This window comes from Hyperolius riggenbachi, chromosome 11 (genome assembly GCF_040937935.1).
Source record: "Hyperolius riggenbachi isolate aHypRig1 chromosome 11, aHypRig1.pri, whole genome shotgun sequence".
Classification (NCBI taxonomy): Eukaryota; Metazoa; Chordata; class Amphibia; order Anura; family Hyperoliidae; genus Hyperolius; species Hyperolius riggenbachi.
In genome coordinates this window covers 206,709,641-206,732,427 of record NC_090656.1, presented here as the reverse complement: position 1 = coordinate 206,732,427, position 22,787 = coordinate 206,709,641, and the positions used below count along the sequence as shown (strand labels likewise).

Below are 22,787 nucleotides of genomic sequence, written 5' to 3'. Positions count from 1 at the left end.
AAATCGGTCCTCATGCCTTTGGATTCCTTTGACCATCAAATCATAACAAAGCAATCCAAACTGCAAATTGTGGACAATTTTAAATATTTAGGAGTAAAGATAACTAAACCAACAACATCCTTTATAGACAGCAATCTTCTCCCAACCATTGAAGCAACAGAATTAAAATTAAAAAAGTGGATGACCCTTCCCCTCAATGTTTGTGGCAGAGTGTGCATAATAAAAATGATAATTGCTCCTAAGTTGTTATATATATTACAGATGTCCCCAGATTGGATCCCTCACTCTTTTTTTAAACGTATTGATTCAATATTAATTTCATTTATCTGGTCGGGTTCAATACCACGTATTGCGCTCTCTACACTCCAACTCCCTACAAGCTCCGGTGGCCTAGCTGTCCCACACTTCTATAAATACTTCTTGGCCTCACAAATAATACCTATACGAGGCTGGCTAAGCGGAGATAGGCAGGACTCCAGCTTGGCAACAGAAGCTGATATCGCTGGATCTTACGAGTCTCTATGCGGAGCCATATATAGATATAGAGTATCCAATCCCCCAGAAAATACCAAAATCACTCATACCACCATTAATATTTATAAAAGAACTCGGAAACTACTTGGGGAACCAATACAATATGTATCCCAAAATTCACCGTTATGGGGGAACCCAAACCTCTCAGAATTACAATCCATTCCGGACGCACACTTCTGGCACATGCATGGGGTGAAATATCTGTCCCAACTCTTTGAAATTGGCACATTAAAAGACTTTCAGAAACTAAGATCTGAATTTAACCTACCAAGGCACGCCTTATTCAGATACTTCCAGCTGAGACACGCCATTAGAGCTCAATTAGGGACTTTTGATGTCTCACTGACCCCCTCTCAGCTGGAGACGCAACTATTGAACCAGGACAAATCCAAACAGATAACCACTATGTACACTTTCCTAATGATGCAAGGTAACGGCCCAAAAACACAAAAAATCTGGCAAAAATGGCAGCAGATTGACCCATCTCTGTCTAAAGAAAATTGGGACGAATTAACAGAAACTTTTCCTAAAACTGTAATAGCAGCCAATGACAGGCTTATTCATGTTAAATGGTTCCACCAAGCCTATCTGTCACCAGCCAGATTAGCTAAAATGGGCCCCACACATGACGGAAGATGCTTTAAGTGTAAGGCCTTAAACGCAGATTTTATACATTGTGTATGGTCGTGCCCTTCGGTACAGAGGTTCTGGAAGTCAGTGACCCATTTTATAAGAGATAAGCTGTCTTTACCAGTTGCACTGGATCTTAAAATGTGCATGTTGGGGGTGGTGGACAAATTGGCATGCTCTAAAAACCAAATACTCCTGATTAGAATTTTACTTTTTTACGCCAGAAAGGTGATTATACTGGGATGGAAACGTCCTTCTCCTCCATTAATTATAGAATGGAAGAAAATAATTAACCAAGTACTGCCATTATTTAAATTAACTTACCAAGCACGAAACCAATTTAAGAAATTTGACAAAATCTGGAAAAAATGGATCGATGCCACGGACACCACGGTCCCCAACCTGGACATCACTGTATCTGTTCAAGATTGCCATTAAATAGAAATAAGTTCTGTGAGTAATGTATCAAAACTTATATAACAGACTGCCCGGACCACCTATTGCTATGTATATACTTGTCATCTACTCTGTAACACTCAATGGTTCCTACATCAACTTATTATCTATGTATACTGGCTTATGGCCACTACTTGGAAGGCTGCTGATGTTTTCTGTTTTTTTTTTTTTTTTTTTTTTTTTTTTGTTTGTTTTGTCTTTGTTTTGTCTCTAATGTCGTATTGTTATGTTTTGTTTAACTTTATGCGTAAAACTCAATAAAAATTCTCTTTAAAAAAAAAAAACGTAAGTTAACTACTCCATTTTTTCCCAGCAATATTCCCCAGATTTCTCCCGGACATCCTGATAGCGCACACTATACTGACAAGCTATGCTAATATGGTCTTGCGCATCTCATATAAATCATTGTGAATGCATAGACTTGCATTCTAGTGCCAAGTGATAAGCTTATACTCACCCACACACATAAATCTCATGTTAAATACTGCTAATATATATATATATCTACCTTTACAGGACATAGGTTATACAATCTAGTTCCTTTACTCTATATATAAATCTACATTACACTGTCAAGGATTGCCCGTTTTATTCCAAGTAATTCTAATTATTCCAAGTGCTAATAGATCAAAACCTACATTAACCAATATTGTACACTAAATAACATCAACATAGTGAAAAGTGATATAACACTGATGCAGTAAAAAACATATATTAATATAATATAAACCTTGTGCTATAAGATTATCTCATGCTTAAACCATGATTTTTGTGCAGTAAGCTACACATGTGAACTAATGTTATAAATTTCTCAGCGTGCAATCCCCCTTAACTTGATTCATACTTCCATATTACTACCTTATGCAAAATAGATCATATTGTGTACTGATCTATACCACCTAGTGATCAAAGTGAAGATTACATCCTAATCTAATTGAATATATAAACTAATGTACTCTGCCACCATCTAGTGACTGTATAAAGAATTGCATACATCATGTATAAAGTAAATTGCCTAACACACCTATTGGTGATTTTATTACTCGTACAGGCTTTAATCGTTTGTCAAAAAGCAATTTGTCTATATCAATATTCATACCTTCTGGTTCTAATGTTTTCAATATATAGATCCATTTAGTTTCTTTTTTTACGGATTTCACGCAATTAGTGGCAGCCTCTCCAGTTAGGTTCTAGCTTTTCTATTCCACATAATTGCATGTCCTTTGGGTCACATCTATGTTTTTCTTTAAAGTGTCGGGAGACACTGTGATTGTCATACCCTTTGCTGATTTTATACACATTTTCTCCTGTACTCTCTTTTAGTGAGTGTGTAGCCCTGCCCACGTATTGATACCCACATGTACATCTTCACTTTGATCACTAGGTGGTATAGATCAGTACACAATATGATCTATTTTGCATAAGGTAGTAATATGGAAGTATGAATCAAGTTAAGGGGGATTGCACGCTGAGAAATTTATAACATTAGTTCACATGTGTAGCTTACTGCACAAAAATCATGGTTTAAGCATGAGATAATCTTATAGCACAAGGTTTATATTATATTATTATATGTTATTCACTGCATCAGTGTTATATCACTTTTCACTATGTTGATGTTATTTAGTGCACAATATTGGTTAATGTAGGTTTTGATCTATTAGCACTTGGAATAATTAGAAATTATAAATATGGCAGGCAATTAATGTATGTGAAAACGGGCAATCCTTGACAGTATAATGCAGATTTATATATAGAGTAAGGCAGAGGTGCCCACACTTTTTCAGCTTGTGAGCTACTTTAAAAAATTAGCAAGTCAAAATGATCTATCTATGTACAATTTTAGGAGCACATTTGTATATACAGAATGGAAACTGTAGTGGGGTCGAGATCTACCATGAAGTCCTTCGCGATCTACCGGTAGATCGCAATCTACCTAATGGGCACCCCTGGAGTAAGAGAACTGGATTGTATAACCTATGTCCTGTAAAGGTAGAAATATATGGTAGAAGTAATTAACATGAGATTTATGTGTGTGAGTGAGTATAAGCTTATCACTTGGCACTAGAATGCAAGTCTATGCATTCACAATGATTTATATGCGATGCGCAAGACCATATTAGCATAGCTTGTCAGTATAGTGTGCGCTATCAGGAATGTCCGGGAGAAATCTGGGGAATATTGCTGGGAATAAATGGAGTAGTTAACTTACAACGTTTTTAACAATGGGGTGTGCCGTTATTGGCGCATAGACTAAACATGTTGTGCTAGTAGAAACTGCACGGTAAGATGCCGATAGGCTTTGGCGCCTGCGCGGTCTAGAACACTGCTCGGTGGGTGCGCACTTCCGCCGGTCGCGGCGGACTTGCATTTGTGCTGAGAGACTAGGTACAATTCCTTATAGAATTGTCCTCATATTTGGTGAAATAAATGTTCTGTAACTGTATTTTAATATATAATTGTAAACCAAAGGAAGTCTTCCGGGCTGGACTTAACATTTTTTCCAGGTATATAATACAAGTTACAGCGCATGGTCCCTAGCCCCTGATGAGTCAGCGTTGATGACAAAACCGGTAGGGTGGAGCTTAGAGAGACGCGCTGAAGGAGGAAGGAGCTTACAGGCAGCCGAGGCCGGAACGCTTCTGGAGGCACAGTGATTATTGATGGGCTTATTATCAAGATGTGTTTGATGTACGCATATATATTTTAGACAAGGGTCTTTTAATAAATGGTTTAACACATGGTTAGCCTTTCTGTCTTATGAGGTGGGCCAACAGAAAGAGCAACGTTGAGGGTGCGTTTCCACTAACATTCGCATGCGTTCCCCGCATGCAAATTCGCATAACCAATAAAAATGAATGAGCCTGTGTCCACTTGTCAGGAAAACGGAGCGTTTTCTTGTGCAGGAAAAATCTGCTCAGCAGAGCCATCCGAATTCGGACACCGCACACACGCATGCGATTCGCATACAATGTATTTAATAGGGAATTCGCATGGTGTTTTTTCATGCGAATTTTCATGCGAATTCGCATACGATTTTGCATGAAATCAATGAAAAAGCACACAGGCACTGACATGGTTAAATTCACACACACCGTCATCCATGCAAAATCGTATGCGAATTCGCAGGAAAATTTGCATACAACCGCATGCGATTTCGCTCCTGCATGCGAATTCGTCCGCGGAGAATCCGCGGCGATTTCCCACCGCACTAGTGGAAATGCACCCTGAGTGATATACAAGCTATAAAGAGACTATCTGGTGAGCAGGGAATTTAAGGGGGGTGTGACTCCTACTCCCTGGTGGAAGTTTCTTCAGGGCTCCCTGGTGGAAGTGATTGCTTACACTGCCTGATGATTAGTGTGCGGTTGTGGGAGCACATGGGTGGAATAGCAAAGTATATACATCCTGCACTATGATATGTCTTCTGTGACAAGTATCTGAGGATGGTTGCTGCCAGCCGACATTGAGCGCTAGTACTGTGACTTTTACTGATAAGTGACCTGAGGTGGTTGTTTTTACTGTGGCACTCCACCAACTTTTATATAGTTTCTGATTAGGTATACTGGTGTAAACTTAAGCGCGGTCTTATATCTCGTTTTACTTTTGATTTTTCCAAACAACCGGTCGTCTAGACTGGTCGTTTGGACATCAATTCAGACGTGTGTACAAACGATCGTTCCACTGATCAGACTGGTTTTAAAGGATCCGCATGGCGGATCGGTCAAAACCAGTCTTATCAGCTGAACGATCCTTTGTACACACGTCTGACTTGACGTCCAAACGAACGGTCTGTACCTTAAAACCATGACAGTTTCTTGACTACAACCCCTACCCTCTTCTGACCCCATTCAACAAGGCGTTCCTAAATACCGTTGGTCAATACCGAAATGGGAAACCAGGTTGGCAATCTTGGATGAGGACAACAACTGATGAAGAAGAGTTGGGGAAGTAGGGCCCCATATAGGACTGGTTTGAGGGCCATAAAGGATCTCAGATACTGCACATCACTAGTGGGGCCCAAAAATGCTCTGCAGGTTGCGAGCTTTAGGACTAATTAGTGTATTCATATACAGTAGTGCTTGAAAGTTTGTGAACCCTTGAAAACGTTCTATATTTTTATATGAATGTGACCCTAAAATATCCGATTTTCAAACAAATCCTAAAAAATTGATAAAGAAAACCTAATTAAACAAATTAAACAAGCGCCTTTAGAAAGACATGATAGAAATGATTCTATCAAAAATGATAGAAAACATGTTTCAAGGGTTCTAATACCTGGACCTCCCTCCTCCCTCCACCCTTTCTACCCTTCTACCTATTCCCTCGTCTCATCTGCCAGGGAATTCCAGTATTTCAAAAGCCAGCTTACATACCGTGGCTGGGGATTGAACCCAGGTCTCAGTGTATGGTAGGTAACTAACATATCCATTATACCACCAACAATTCTAGCTGAAGCTAGCCTAGCATGTACCATTTATGCTTCAAAAGAAAAATTAGACAAGACAAATAACATTTATATCACACTTTTCTCCTGGCGGACTCAAAGCGCCAGAGCTGCAGCCACTAGGGCACGCTCTATAGGCAGTAGCAGTGTTAGGAAGACTTGCCTAAGGTCTCAAACTGAATAGGTGCTGGCTTACTGAACAGACAGAGCCGAGTTTCGTACCCTGGTCTCCTGTGTCAGAGGCAGAGCCCTTAACCATTACACCATCCAGCCACTGCTTAAGGATATGTAGCCAGGCATGGCCTTGCCTTTCGTGTTCAACAGTTGTCAAGAGAAAAATTAGACAAGACAAATAACATTTATATCGTGCTTTTCTCCTGGAGGACTCAAAGCGCCAGAGCTGCAGCCACTAGGGCACGCTCTATAGGCAGTAGCAGTGTTAGGAAGATTTGCCTAAGGTCTCCTACTGAATAGGTGCTGGCTTACTGAACAGACAGAGCTGAGATTTGAACTCTGGTCTCCTGTGTCAGAGGCAGAGCCCTTAACCATTACACCATCCAGTCACTGCTTACGGATATGTAGCCAGGCACGGCCTTGCCTTTTGTGTTCAACAGCTGTCCAAAGAGAACTCCAGATAGCCAGGTAGATTCATCTCTCTCTCGCTCTCTCTCTCTGGATGACACTTATATTTGCAAAACGCTTATATTTGCAAAAATCTCTCCACATCCTTTTCATTGTATGTTCTAACACTGTCAATCAACTGGAATAGGGTCTGAAAAAAAGATTACTGGATGAAAGCTGACTGTTTTTCTTTTAAATTAGTCACTAAACTAGAGCTTGTATTTTACAGACAGGAAGTTCTGAATCAGGATAATTATTCTTAATAAAACATTCCTGTCTGTAAAATACAAGTTCTAGTCTCTAGCAATAAAATACAAGCTCTAGTCTCCAGCAATTTCTCTCCCTCCCTCCTCTTCCCTTGCTTGTAGTCTTGAGACACAGGATGGGGACTGGAATGATTTGTCTGTAATCTGTCTACACAGGAGCAGCTTGGCAGCAAGTAGGGATTAAAGCATGCCTGCAAACTAGCCAAGTACATCTGCAGGTAACTTTTCTTCAATAATAGTGCCGTAATTTGGACAATCTGCTCTGCTCAAAAGCCTCTGAGTTCTGTTTGTGATGTTTACATTTAGTTCCTATTATTGCTGAACTAGTTGGCTTTAATTTTATCACCTGAGTTAGGCAAAAAATATCTAAAACTCACCAAACATCGATTTTGATCACCCAAATGGGCCCCACCAGCCAGCCACCGTGCCCCCCTTTGTGCACCCCTAAAAATTTGAAGCTGCAGCCGCCACTGGCCAATATCTATAAAAATACCCACTAACAATGCGCTATGAAAGACGGCCCCACATAGGGGTTTTCATTTCATTGCCGTCCATTACAGAAGAGTCTGGGTGGCATTCTGTATCTGCGTGTAACAAACAGATCACTGTGGTCTTATTGCCTGTGGAATATTCTCTGTAATGTTTTGTTACAACTGATATTTTAAACGAGAATACATGTTACATGCCAGGTGTCACCATTAGAGATGTTGGGTGAGATGCTAATCATTTGGCTCATATGCACATTTGATGCAAATTGTGAGCAGTTTGGAAATGGGACAAACAAATGCCCTTCCTGACGATTTTGATTGGCCGAGTTCCAAGCTTCATACAAGATGCTTTACATTTGCATGCCAGCTGTAATCATTATCATCTCATTAACCGTCTCCAGTCACTGCCATCATCTGACAACAACACAAAAGTTGTACCAGGTCTAAGTTTACTTACTGGAATGTGAAGGTGATGAACCATCGCCGCTATCAGGCCGACCTGTTGAACAAGAGATATCATCATTTATCATCAGACCACAGACAGCGCCATACATGGACAAATATATGAGACATATGACATGATATATAATTATGGTACATGCTGCATTTACTGTATACTGTATGTCAAATTAAAGAGAAACCAAGTCAAAGCTTGGGTTCAGAAACACATATTTAGAGGAAAGCCTCTGGATCCTAATGAGGCTTCCCTTGTTGTCTTCCAGTCCCCCGTTTCCGCTTGCGAACCCGCTAGCTGTTTGGGGCAGCATTCCAGCTGCGCCGACACAGCACAGAGCCACTAGTGCATGAACGGCTCCAGATTGCTGCGCAGGCGCAGTAGAGCTGTGCTTGTGCTTGAAGAGGAGCCCTACCTAGATTAATGACAAGCACTTCTTAGTTATCTTTAGAGGGTCCGCGCACTGCAGTGAGGGAACCAGAGGACAGCGCGAGGGCAGCCTCAATAGGATCCAGAGGCTTCTCTCCTCTTAGGTAAATATGTGATTTTGTACCCCACCTTCGGCTCAGGTATACTTTAAAGTTAATAATAAAACATATAATTAGAAGACAGACCATTCTGTTATTTGAAGAGTGACTTCGGAACTGCTGACCTTTGTACGCAGAGCAGTAGAGCCTAAATGGTAACTTTTTTTTTTCTGCAGCTTTCAATCCCATTTTACAATTGTGACTAAATGGCTTGAAGCTCAGCTGAATGAACTAAGGCAGGGGTGTAAAACTCAAATACAAAGTGGGCCAAATTTGTACACTGGGACCTAGTCGTGGGCCAAACTCAATGTCTACTGGCCACCTTCATCCCTTATGAAGTTCCCTGGTGTCTAATGGCACCTCTCCAATCCCTATACAGTTCCCTGGTGTCTAGTGGTCCTCCCTCCCCTATACAGTTCCCTGGTGTCTAGAGGCCCCCACCCTCCCATATACAGTTCCTTAGAGTTTTCCCCCTACCTTCCCTTGTGTTCTAGGGCTTCACCTCCAATATAGCTTCCCTGGTGGTCCAGAGTGGGCCAAACATAACGCAAATGTGGGCAACCACTTGAGGGCCAAATTTAATGGCTCTGAGGGCCAGATTTGGCCCGCGGGCCGGAGTTTGACAAGTATGTACTAAGGCCTGGGACCCATTGGCCTGCGACGGTTTGTTAAGTGCCCACGATTTTGGGAATCATGAAAGTCTGCAATTCCTGGAGCGATTGAAATTTGGCTCAGCAGACATTGATGCGATCGCTCCAGGTTTGCTCTCAAAATGCTCTATGCAGCGATTTGTGATGGCTCCACGATTGCAATGCTGCAGGTGGAACCACTCCCATCGTGCTCCACTGTTGCAGAGAAAAAAGTGACGTGGGTAAATAGCTTTAGACCCTAATATTTTTGTTTGCAGCTCTTTCGGCTAATTTAGCTTTATGCTAGAATGACTGGCAACCTCACATTTACTTATGTTGGCTAGTTATTGGGGTGAGGGTGTTGATAGCGGATTTTGACTTTGTTGCGCGTCCCTACGTCAGCACTAAGGGCTGGGAGCTACTAGGGTGATTTTAGCAGCATGTTGGGTTTGCCGGCGTATCCCAAAACCGCTGCCAATGAAAGTGAGTGGGGCTGAACCCATTAGTGTGATTAGGGGTAATCACAATTGCAGGACATGTAGCATTTTCAATACAAAGTATATGAGCACTGCAAAGATCGCTTTGGGGGGGCCGAGCGATTACATTTTTAATAAACATTATTATACTTTCCAGGTCTCTGTATTTCCTGCTTCTGTTTGTTGCCCCACCCAAAGAGAAGCAACTATGACCTCTTCCTTTAGGGGACGGGGCTACAGACTTTTTTTTTTCTACAAAAAAACCCCACACGAATTGCTGATCAGAAGTGCTGTCCAGTTTACATTTTTTTATGCTTCCAAGCATCAGGTAATCGCGAGTGCAATCACCCTAGAAATGGCTGCACACAGCGCTGTGGCAATTTTAAAGCACTGCAGCAATTCCTAGTAGGTTCCAGGCCTTCTTCAGGGTTATCCACTCTGAAGAATGAGATTTGTGCCCGTTCAGCACATAAAACCAAAACAATACCAATAAAGAAGGAGGAAGCCTTGACGATTATGGTGAGTTGGCTTAACCACTTGCCGAGCGCCCATAGCGAGATGGCGGCGGCAAAGTGGCATGCCCAGGACCACGAAACACCAATTGGCGACGGGTCCTGGGACTCTCTCTGGCCGGGGATCCGGCTGGCAATAGGCCCCGCCCACCCGCCAGCCGTTCGAAAGCGCCGGCGGGTTGTTAACCCCTCGATCGCCGCAATGGAAGCGTATAATACGCTTTGTAATGTATACAAAGCTTATTATATAGGCTGCCTCCTGCCCTGGTGGTCCCAGTGATCGAGGGACCACCAGAGCAGGCTGCAGCCCTCCCTTTCTGCACCCAAGCACACTGAACTGCCCCCCTTATCACCCACAGCACCCCTCCTGCCCACTCCCCAGACACCTGTTTGCACCCAATCACCTCCCCCAAATCACCCATCAATCACTCCCTGTCACTATCTGTCAATGCTATTTTTTAGATTAGGTCCTAAACAGCCCCTCTGGGTGCTCCTGATCACCCCCCAACACCCTCAGATCCACCCCAGACCCCCCCCCCCCCCCGTGTACTGTATACATCTATTCTCCCCTGTAATCACCCCCTGATTACCTGTCAATCATCCCCTGTCACTGCCACCCATCAGCTCAGACCCTAACCTGCCCCTTGTGGGCACATGATCACCCGCCCACACCCTCAGATTGCCCACAGACCCACCCTCAGATCACCTCCGAAAGTGCATTGTTTACATCTGCTCTCCCCTCTAATCACCCAGTGATCACCCATCAAACACCCCGTCACCACCTGTCACTGCTACCCATCAGATCAGACCCTAATCTGCCCCTTGCGGGCACCCAATCACCCGCCCACACCCTCAGATAGCCCCCCAGACCCCCTCTGATCAACTCGCCAGTGCATTGCTTGCATATATTCTCCTCTGTAATCACCAACTGCTCACCTATCAATCACCCAGTCACCCCCTGTCACCACCTATCACTGCTACCCATCAGATTAGACCCTAATCTGCCCCTTGCGGGCACCCAATCACCCGCGCATACCCTCAGATAGCCCCCCAGACCCTCTCTGATCAACTCGCCGATGCATTGCTTGCATATATTCTCCCCTGTAATCACCTACTGATCACCTATCAATCACCCCGTCACTACTACCCATCAGATCAGACCCTCATCTGCCCCTTGCGGGCACCCAATCAACCTGCCCACACCCTCAGATAGCCCCCCATACCCCTCTGATCACCTCCCCAGTGCATTATTTACTGTTCTCCCCTCTAATCACCCACTGATCACCCATCAATAACCCCCTGTCACTGCTACCCCCTCTGATCAACTCGCCAGTGCATTGCTTGCATATATTCTCCTCTGTAATCACCAACTGCTCACCTATCAATCACCCAGTCACCCCCTGTCACCACCTATCACTGCTACCCATCATATCAGACCCTCATCTGCCCCTTGCGGGCACCCAATGACCCGCCCACACCCTCAGATCGCCCTCAGACCCCCCTGATCACCTCCCCAGTGCACTGCTTGCATCTATTCCCCCCTCTATTCAAACCCTGAGACACCCATCAATCACCTCCTGTCACCCCCTAGCACACCTACCCATCAAATCAGGCCCTAATTTGCCCCGTGTGGGCTCCTGATCACTTAGCCAAACCCTCAGATCCCCCTTCCGTTCACCTCCCCAGTGCATTGATTGCATCTATTCTCCCCTCTAATCACCCACTGAGACACCCATCAATCACCTCCTGTCACCACCTGTCACCCCCTAGCACTCCTATCCATCAGATCATGCCCTAATCTGCTCCCCTGCGGGCTTCTGATCACCCGGCCAAACCTTCACCCGCCCCACCGCAGTGACAGAATTTTTTTTTTCTGATCACTGCTGGTACGACTTAATTGTGGCTGAGACCAACCGTTATGCCACACAATACGCAACCGCCAATCCAAGAAGCTACTATGCCCACCCTTTTCCGTGGAAGCCACTCAAGTTTCCGAACGTAACTTTTTTTGGGGGGCCTTCTCCTTAACATGGGTCTAGTCAAAAAGAATGTATTGCAGTTTTATTGGTCTATGCACCCAATAAATCACATGCCCATGTTCTCTGCTGCCATGTCCAGGTCACGATTTGAGAACATCCTGCGCTTCCTGCACGTCAGTGCCAATACAACCTGTCATCTAAGAGGCCACCCTGCTTATGACTGGTTCCACAAAATTTGGCCCCTCATAGACCACCTGTCATCATAATTTGCAGATGCTTATACCCTTGAACAGTCATTTTGAGGCATTTGGTTTCTAGACTACTCCTCATGGTTTTGGGCCCTTAAAGTGCCAGGGCTGTATAGGAACCCCACAAGTGACCCCATTTTAGAAAGAAGACTCCCCAAGGTATTCCGGTGTATGAGTTCATAGAAGATTTTATTTTTGTCAAAAGTTAGCGGAAATTGATTTTTATTTTTATTTTATTTTTTTTTCACAAAGTGTCATTTTCCACTAACTTGTGACAAAAAATTAAATCTATCAACTCACCATACACCGAACGGAATACCTTGCGGTGTCTTCTTTCTAAAATGGGGTCATTTGTGGGGTTCCTATACTGCCCTGGCATTTTTGGGGCCCTAAACCGTGAGGAGTAGTCTTGAAACTAAAGGTCTCAAAATGACCTGTGAAATCATAAAGGTACTCGTTGGATTTTGGGCCCCTTAGCACAGGTATGGTGCAAAAAAGTGCCACACGTGGTATCGCTGTACTCAGGAGAAGTAGTATAATGTGTTTTGGGGTGTATTTTTACACATACCCATGCTGGGTGGGAGAAATATCTCTGTAAATGGACAATTGTGTGTAAAAAAAAATCAAAAAAAAATCTCATTTACAGAGATATATTTCTCCTACCCAGCATGGGTATGTGTAAAAATACATCCCAAAACACATTATACTATTTCTCCTGAGTACGGCGATACCACGTGTGACACTTTTTTGCAGCTTAGGTGCGCTAAGGGGCCCAAAGTCCTATGAGCACCTTTAGGCTTTACAGGGGTGCTTACAATTTAGCACCCGCCAAAATGCCAGGACAGTAAACACACCCCACAAATTACCTCATTTTGGAAAGTAGACATCCCAAAGTATTCAGAGAGGGGCATGGTGAGTCCGTGGGAGATTTCATTTTTTTTTTGTCACAAGTTAGCAGAAATGGAAACTTTTTTTTATTTATTTATTTTTTTAGTCACAAAGTGTCATTTTACGGTAACTTGTGACAAAAAAAAAAAAATCTTCTATGAACTCATCATGCCTCTTAGTGAATACTTTGAGATGTCTGCTTTCCAAAATGGGGTCATTTGGTGGGTTTTTATACTATACTGGAATGTTAGCACCTCATGAAACCTGACAGGTGCTCAGAAAAGTCAGAGATGCTTCAAAATGGGAAAATTCACTTCTTGCACCATAGTTTGTAAATGCTATAACTTTTACCCAAACCAATAAATATACACTTATTGGATTTTTTTTTAATTAAAGACATGTAGCACAATAAATTTGGACAAAAATGTATACAGAAATTTTACTTTATTTAAAAATGTCAGCACAGAAAGTAAAAAAAAAAATCATTTTTTTTGCCAAAATTCATGTCTTTTTTGATGAATATAATAAAAACTGAAAATCACAGCAGCAATCAAATATCACCAAAGGAAAGCTGTATTAGGGACAAGAAAAGGAGGTAAAATTCATTTAGATGGTAGGTTGTATGACCGAGCAATAATCCATTAAAGCTGCAGTGGTCTGAATGAAAAAAAAGTGTCTGGTCCTTAAGGGGTTTTATGACTGCGGTCCTTAAGTGGTTAATTTAAGAACGCTGCAGCATTTTTGCTAGTGCCAAGATCCTCCCTTTTGCTTGGCAGTTTTTATTGCTGTGGTTAAGGGCCCGTTCAGATCAGAAATGCGGATGGCCATGCGTGCGGAACGCGTGCGGACCGCAACGCGTACGAACGCATGGCCATCCGCGTTTGTGTGCGTTGCTGATCCCATCACTGAAAAGTGAATGGGACAGCCACGCGTTTTTGCAAAATCTGCGTGCAGCATGCGTTCCCGGACCGCACAGGTCCGGAACGCATGCAGTGTGAACATCAGACATTGCACTCTATGCAATGTCTGATGTCGTGCATTTTGGCCACCTGCACGCGTTTCCAAAACGCGGCTGGAAACGCGTGCAGTGTGAACGGGCCCTAAGTGTTCCTGCAAGTGCAAGATTTGCAGGAACAAGGAAGTGTAAGGGTTAATATTGATTTTCATTTGATTTAACTATATTCCTTTACAACTCTCTTTCTCCTATTTAATTCAGATTTAACCCTGGGCCAGGTCTTACACATGCTGCAGTGTTTTGCCACTTCATTAGGTCCCTTGTTTTTTAATATATTTGTTTTAAGTGATATAACAATTTTGTATGCAATGAAGTGGACCTTGTTGACCTCTTTCATATTGAATCAGTTAAGCAGATGATTCTATCTGAACAACACAGGACAGGGGGTGCACATCTCCCCTTTAGGTCAGGTGGTGCAGGCAACCAGCGAAGAAGGGAGAGAAGACTTGGGACACTGACAGAAGCGTACATAACACTTTTTTGAGGGCGGGGCTGGGGGAGGCTTCAGGCTCTGGATGCAAAAACAACACAAGAAAATTAGTGTGATTTGTGTAGTGCAGCAGGAAGTAGACATGAATTATAATTCTTCCGGAGCACTTTACATAGTTTTGTCACAAACAGTAGGGCTTACAAACTAATCCTTACCATAGTCCTATGTCCAAGGAAGTCTAGGGATAACACTAGGTAGAAGCCAATAAACTTGTCTGTGTGTTTTTGGGATGTGGGAGGAAACCAGAGTGCCCAAGGAAACCCACGCAGACACAGGGGGAACATACAAACTCCTTGCAAATAGAGCCCTGGGAGGTACTCGAACGAGCGACCCAGTGCTGCAAGGTGAGAGTGTTATCCACTACAGCTGAGGCAAACGTGGAATCACAATGCAGAGAGAGCTCACCTGTGAGACCCAGGATATAATGTTTCTCCCGGATGGTCCTGGAGGCGGAGTGGGTGACCTCACACCGGATGGACACTTTATCATCTTTCTGATTAGGAGCATATGTCAGGGTGCTGGTCAGAGTATATAGATTGTCCTCTTCAATCCGTGGATCTGTTGTTGTCACAGCAGTGGAATGAAACTGGCTGAATCCTTTATACCATTTTACTTGTATGTCTCTGGGTGAGAATCCCGATACTGTGACCTGGAATGAGGCTTCCTGTTTCACTATCACCATCACTGGACGCACTATAATGTCCGATAATGTGGGCGACTTCTCTGTAAAAGAAAACACAATTGAACACCTATGACTATCTAGTTTGGGAAGAAATGTAGAACTTACTGAGAAGTAAGCTAGAAAATAGCTCCCTAATGCTCCCTTAGTGGTTCAGCTCTCACGCGCTTTGAGCCTGACATATATTAACATTTATAATAAAATTAAGGGTAAGTTATTTGTTAAATAGCACCTAAAGCAACATACACATCCCAGATTTTGTAATTCATTAACCACTTAATGACAAGCTGACTTATAAAAATGTCCTGCTACAGCCTCTTAACCACCTTAGCGGTATGGACGAGCTCAGCTCGTCCATTACCGCCAGAGGGTGCCGCTCAGGCCCTGCTGGGCCGCTTTTGATCAAATAAAGAGCAGCACACGCAGCCGGCACTTTGCCAGCCGCGTGTGCTGCCCGATCGCCGCCGCTCTGCGGCGATCCGCCGCGAGCAGCGGCGAAAGAGGGCCCCCCAGCCGCCTGAGCCCTGCGCAGCTGGAACAAACAGTTCCGGCCAGCGCTAAGGGCTGGATCGGAGGCGGCTGACGTCAGGACGTCAGCTGACGTCCATGACGTCACTCCGCTCATCGCCAAGACTGCTCATTGCGGCCTTCCGTGTTACTTTTGGCCGCCGGAGGCGATCAGAAGAACGCCTCCGGAGCGCCATCTAGTGGGCTTTCATGCAGCCAACTTTCAGTTGGCTGCATGAAATAGTTTTTTTTTTATTTAAAAAAAACCCTCATGCAGCTGCCCTGGCGATCTTAATAGAACGCCAGGGTGGTTAATGGCTCCAGGACGTTTTTATAAGTCAGACAGCGCTGCTGCCGCTGTGCGCGTTCCTGCGCGTGCACGTAAAAATAGTGGAAAAAAACACCACCAAAGAAAAAATACACCAATATTTCCAAATACTATATTGTCACCATACTTTGTACTAGGGACATAATTAAAATCTTGTGATAACCAGGACAAATAGGCAGATAAAATGTGTGGGTCTTATGTATGGTAGCATTGTTTATATTAAAACTATAGGGGATGAAATTGAAGAAAGTGTATTTTTTTCATAGTTTTTTCATTTAAAATGCATGGAAAATGAAGTAATTACTGAAAACAAATATCAACCCCAAAATGCAGAATTGGTGGTGAAAAAAAACAAGATATAGATCATTTCATTGTGATTAGTAGTGATTAAGCTATTGGCAAATGAAAGGGATGAGCACGGAAAGGTGAAAATCGCTCTTGCCCGTTAGGGTAAAAACCCCTTTGGGGTGAAGTGGTTAAAGGCGTGGGCAAAAATCTAGTATGTGTACAATTAATTGTATAATTGTGTGTGTATAATTGTCCCCTGCCTACTTGTAGAAAGCGGCGCTTATTGTAGAAAGCGGCGCTTATTGCTCCTGTGGTATACATTGCAGGTAGAGTCTCCCATAATCCACTGCTGTGTTACAGTCCGTGTAAAGGCCAAAGTGTCTCCTCTGCCTTCTGTAATTCTTTCTAGCTATAGACTAAATCTGCTGGACAGCTTAAGATATTGGTCTAAGGGGCCTAAGGACCAGAGACGTGGAGGAAGGGGGGGGTGTAATCTGGTTGTGCCCTGGCTACGTGTGGAAGAAGATGCTGGGGGCGACCTGATTTAGGATTATTAAAGGAAAGGGGGCCTAAGGACAGGGGATGCAACGGAGAAGGCCTAGTGGGAGGGGGTGGGGGATTTGTATCACTTAACAGTCCTATGCTCTAGAAGAGTTTGCCGTATCCTAGACTAATCAAAAAGTAGGTAACCCCCCTGATCAGGCTGTCTTATAGTGCCTGGGTGCTGGCCAGGACACTCCAGGCTTGGTCAGCCTGTCTCTGGGCGCCCCCTGGCCACACCCCCTTTTGCTCAGCTGTGCTACTGCTCTTGGGTTACTTTCTATCCGTAGACTTAGCTGGAGAATCCACTATTGTAGTCTCTGCAGTGGGGCTGTCTCCAGCTTGAGGTCTCTTCCTCCCTATTCAACAGAATGGGCTGCTCAGCAAATAGCTGAATAGCATCTGTTCAATGTTTGCTCCTAATCTGTCACCCCAAACGATCAAGGATGATTGTTTCCAGTGACAAGGCAACTGTAATCAACTTTACAATCTAACATGCAGAAGCTTAACCTGCCAGGAGAAATTCACGTGGCCCCAACTTCTTACCCTTCCTTCTTCTTGAACAGGGCCCCTTCCAAATCAGGTACTCATGTGACCACACTAGCTTTGGGTGGCAGGGTTATGATGGCCATACTTGTTATACACCCTCTATCAGACGTGCACAGGGGTGTTAACATACAGGATGCCGCATTATAGCTTTAGTTAGGAGACCGATTTACATGTAGTTACTCCTGTTATCGTCAGCAGCAACACAGAGAGGCTAGATGGTGGAAGTACAAAGGGAGAGCAGCTGCCCCTAGTAATGGCAGACAGAGGAACATGTAGTAGGGGACACCCTATGACACAAGATAGTTTTAATGGCATTTTGGGGAATAAAATCTCTATTTATACTCAAGTATGTAAGATAGATGTATTAGCTCAGGTGCCTTGGACCCAGAGAGAGTCTATTGGTCCGGTTTATGCTAGCCTTCAACAAATCTTACTAAAAAATGTAGGTGGCCATCAAGGGTGGACCCAAAGTCATTGTTTGTCTAGAGCACCATTTCACCTTAATCTGACTCTAGACACACAGGGGGACTGAAGGTGGCACAGGGGGACAGAAGGAGGCACAAGAGGACAGAAGAGGCACTGGGGACTGGGGGAGGCACAAGAGGACAGTGGAGGCTCTGGGCATTGGGGGAGGCACATGGGGACAGAAGGAGGCACAAACACCTGTGGGGGCATGGCTTCATTTGGGAGGCATGGCTTAGTTTTGAGGGGTGGAGCTTAGTTTGTGGGCAGGCCTTAATCAGGGGCATGACACCCCACAGGACCAATGGCACTCCAGGCAGTGGCCCGGAATGCCTATGCCTAAAAATGCCCCTGGACTTCCGTATAATGTATGTGCAACCTAATAAATGTAAACAGAACACAGATCATTCTTTAGCCAGGTGGAAGCTACTGACGCTACGGTAGATTGCTCAGGTACAAACAAACTTCTCCTGTGCCTGCTTTGTACTCGTTCACCTACAGCTGTGAGAGGGACCAGTCATCTAAACACCTCCAAAGTGTTACACTTTATTAGGCTCCTTCCTTTTTCTTTGGCGCTCCTTTCCTACCCCTTTTTAATGATTATGTGATTTTGTGCTGTGTGCCTAAGCACGTATATTTTGCCCGCTTACCCTCAACTTTCTGCAGTTTACAAGCAATTCTGCAATACTTAAATGTGGCACACTGTACATGACCACTGACAACATGCTTACTGTGCATTGTTCATTCAGCTTTTTAGCGATACTGTGGGTGCTTACCAGAATTAGCCGGGTGGAGCACCCAGCTAAAAGAGCCTGGGGAGAACACTGGTATGTAATCACATCCACAACAGGAATCCCTAAGGATGTTGACGCTAATTAGCTGATTAGATTGTTACCCTTTTGGTATGAACAAGGTACAGACCCACTCCCTGGAATCTCTGTAGGGAGGTTTAAAGCCCCCATTTTCCAGGTCGAGAGGGAATGTATAGTGTGGATATTACTATAAAGACCATTCTAGAGTAATGCTGGGAATACACGTTTCGTTTTTGTCTTCGTTTTAGCCTTCGTTTCGATTGTGCCTTTTGTCCTTTTCGATCCCGAAATAATCGATCGTACGGTTAATATCACCACCCACGGTTTCGGTTTTTTTTCTGATTCTGATGGTTTCGTTTTTCCAATGATCGAAGGTTGCAAAGAAACGAAACGTAGTACAGGGACGGACGGCATAAACGAATATATAATCGTTCTGAACAGCCATCAAGCCTACCAATGGTTCGATTAGATGGATAAAGAGAGATAATATCAAACATGTTCGATCACTAGTCGTTCGTTTTTGGGGTCTATTAATCGAAACTATAATGAGATTATGACTATTTTCACATACGTTTTCAACACTCGATTCGTTTACCAAACGAATCGAAGGCTAAAACGAAGGCAAAAACGAAACGTGTATTCCCAGCATAACAAAGGAAAAAAGGAGAGAGATCAAACATCCCATTACCAGACAATCTGAATATACTTATGAAGAGCAGACCCAATTGATATTAGAACAACTTTCACATCCACTATTAAAAATGCTCTATGGTTTTATCTAAAGAGTTAACAACTATAAGATATATATATTCTCATTCATTTGTCATGTGATTTAATAAAATCTAATATATTACTGTTGATCTAGACCAATGATACAGCATAACATAATATGTATCTACTTCCTGTTTTCGTTATGATTAATTTAAAGTGTTTATTATGATTATGTCAAGTTTATATTTTGACTGTACTATTTCTTTGAAAACTCAATAAAAAACTATTGAAACCGGTATGTAATCACATAAACTGCACATAAGACTTATGTGAAAAAAAAAAAACCTTTACGTCATATTATATTTGCTTTTTTCTGTTGTTATACTTGATGTTCTGCTCTGCATGATTCAATTATTTCTACTTCCAACTATATGCTTTATATAGATTTGATGTAAATCAAGAAATTGTACCTGGAAGTTTTATGCTAAAATTTCTTGTAAAAGGCTGCTCAATGTCCTTGTGATATACATTGCAGGTATAGAATCTCCCATAATCCTCCGCTGTAAGTTTTACAGTCAGTTTACAGAGCAGCAGGTCTCCTGTCTCACTCTCTTTCTCCTGTCCTCTCACTACCGGTCTCCCATTAGATGTCCAGGTGACTTTTTTGATGTCTTCAGGTTTACAGCCTGTTACATTACAGCACAAAGTCAGAGGACTTCCATAATCCCCTTTTCCAGGGTCACTGGTGATTTCACCAAGTTCCGGGAAGCCTAGGGAGAAATTAAAAAAACAAAAATATTAGAAAAGTTTAGGAAAATCTATTAAAATGTAACTAAAAGGAATTGTCTGCTATTACAAAAAAGATACTTGCCTTCAGGTAGAAAGCTCACTATATGATCACACATTAGGATTGTCTGATGTCCTACCTCTATTAAGGGGCAACTATGAAATTTGCATGGGCAGAAAGTACACAAATTGTTTGAACTACAACCAATCAAAAATGATGTTCATATTGAAGCAGAAGCCTAACCTGCTAAGTCTAAGTAGTCTTGAACATGAACATCCTAATTGCAAGTGTAAATGATCTACAGGAAAACGTAATCAAAATAATGTCCTCTCATACCAATTATGCACTTCTGTAAAGGTTATAGACAAACCATTCAGCCAGCAGAGTGCAGAAAGGAGGGTTGTGTGTAACCTTTGAAGCCTGAGCAAATATCCGATACTTCAACTTGTACAGTATGTGTGAAAGGGGGAGGGTTGATATACAAGATTTCTCACGTGAATCCCACCTCACAGCACCTCCGTCACTCTCCAAACTTTGAACTCTTTAAACGATTCCTCAAAACTCCCTCTTTCCAGCAAGCATATGCTCTAACTTAGGCCACTCCCACTTTGAACTTAACCTACAAGCACACTGCATCTGGGTATGAATATTGTATTCTACCCTACTTCCCCCCAACCCCTTTATATTGTAAGCTTGCAATGGCAGGGCTCTCTCACATGTCTGTGTTTTGTAATTTGTAATACATTTTATTCATCATGTTACTTTTGTCACTCTAATTACCAATTCTGTATCTTGTACCAATTCTGTATTTTGTCTCTTGGTGTACACCAATGGCTTTATTCATTTGGCTTTCAATATGTACCCCATGTTTGTTTCCTACTTTGTACAGTGCCACGGAATCAGTTTGAGGTTTATAAACCAATATTAATAATTGGCATTAAGGGCCCCAAAGTGTGCCACAGTCCTTCACACCATTATACCACCACCGACAGCCTGGACTGTTGACACTAGGCAGGATGGATCTACACTTTCATGTTATTGACTTCAAATTCTAGCCATACCATCTGAATTTCACAGCTGAAATTGAGGCTCAAAAGACCAGGAAATGTTTTTCCAATCTTGCGTCCTCCAATTTTGGGTTTAAGCATATTGTAGCCCCAGTTTCCTGTTAACTTACAGGAGTGGCACCAGGAGTCGTCATCTACTGCTGTAGCACATCAGCTTTAAGTTCAATGTTTGTGTGATCAGAAATGGTATTCTGTATACCTTGGTCATAAAAAGTTGTTATTTGAGCCACTGTTGCTATTCGATGGTCTCAAACCTGTTTTCTAATTATGCTCTGACATCAATAAGGCATTTTTGTCTGTGTGTCTTTTTGTGTGTAAAAATTAGTGTGCATCAGCAATTCCTTTAAAATTCTTAGACCAACCCTTCAGGTAATAATAATCATACTGCATTTAAGTAACTTAAATCTCCTTTCTTCCCCATTCTGATGTTCAGCTTCGAATTCAACAACTTGTGTTCACTGCGTCTAAGTGCCTAAATGAATTGAGTTGCTGCCATGTGATTGGTTTATTAGCTATTTGTGTTATCAAGACATTGAACATGTGTATATATTTAACCACTTCAGTCCGCTGGTGTTTTTACATTAAAGTGGATCAGAGAAACTTTTACTCATTGCATAATTGTGTTCCTTTCATATAGTTTATAGGGCATTCCTCAAGCCAAATACTTTTGTTGTTTTGTTTTTATACTTTAATTCCCTATAAACTAAACAAGCCTTGCCCACAGCTTCTCCAGAGAGCCTTGGCACTCTAAGCCTTAGGAGCAAGGGCTTATGGGAGCTCAGTCTGGGCAGAAGGAGGATGTTACTAGCCAGAGATTTCAGAGGCAGAGGTGAAGTTTGCACAGGCTGAGGGCTGGAGATGCTATCAGCTTGCCTGTGTGTAATGTGACAACAGAACATGGCTGCCCTCATTGTATCACAGGAATACATAATCATAAGCGGTTGAAGCTGTTTGCAGCTGGATTTGCTGTGTAAACTATCTAAACTTTAGATAAGATACAGAGACAAGTTACTTGTTATAGTTAGTTTTTCATATAGGATCCGATTTAAGGACGGAAGCAATTTTCCCTGTCAGTGCTCCTCCCGTTCATTCGCCAATAATTGTATCACAACTTATCACAACAAAATTATGTATATCTTGTTTTTTTGGCCACAAATTAAGCTTTTTGGGTGGTACATTTTGTGAAGAATTATTTTATTCTAGTGCATTTTAATGGGAATAATAAGAAAACATTGAAATAATTCATTATTTCTAAGATTTCGGCCATTATAGTTTTAAAATAAAACATAAACCCACACATTTAATTTGCCCATTTGTCCTGGTTATTGCAACTTTTAAAATATTTCCATAGTACAATGTATGGCGACAATGTTTTATTTGGAAATAAAGGTACATTT

General features: G+C 42.7%; 1 protein-coding gene across 1 annotated transcript in view; it reads right to left on the bottom strand.

Annotated features, from left to right (window-relative positions):
* Positions 1-22,787, bottom strand: part of LOC137538350 (uncharacterized) — a 107,450-nt gene that overhangs the window by 4,934 nt on the left and 79,729 nt on the right. Inside the window, exons 9-11 of the mRNA XM_068260458.1 lie at positions 20,007-20,306; positions 15,066-15,383; positions 7,900-7,941 (exon numbers count right to left, since the gene is read on the bottom strand). Coding sequence (XP_068116559.1) covers positions 7,900-7,941; positions 15,066-15,383; positions 20,007-20,306 — 660 coding nt within the window. The remainder of the gene's footprint in view (positions 1-7,899; positions 7,942-15,065; positions 15,384-20,006; positions 20,307-22,787) is intronic.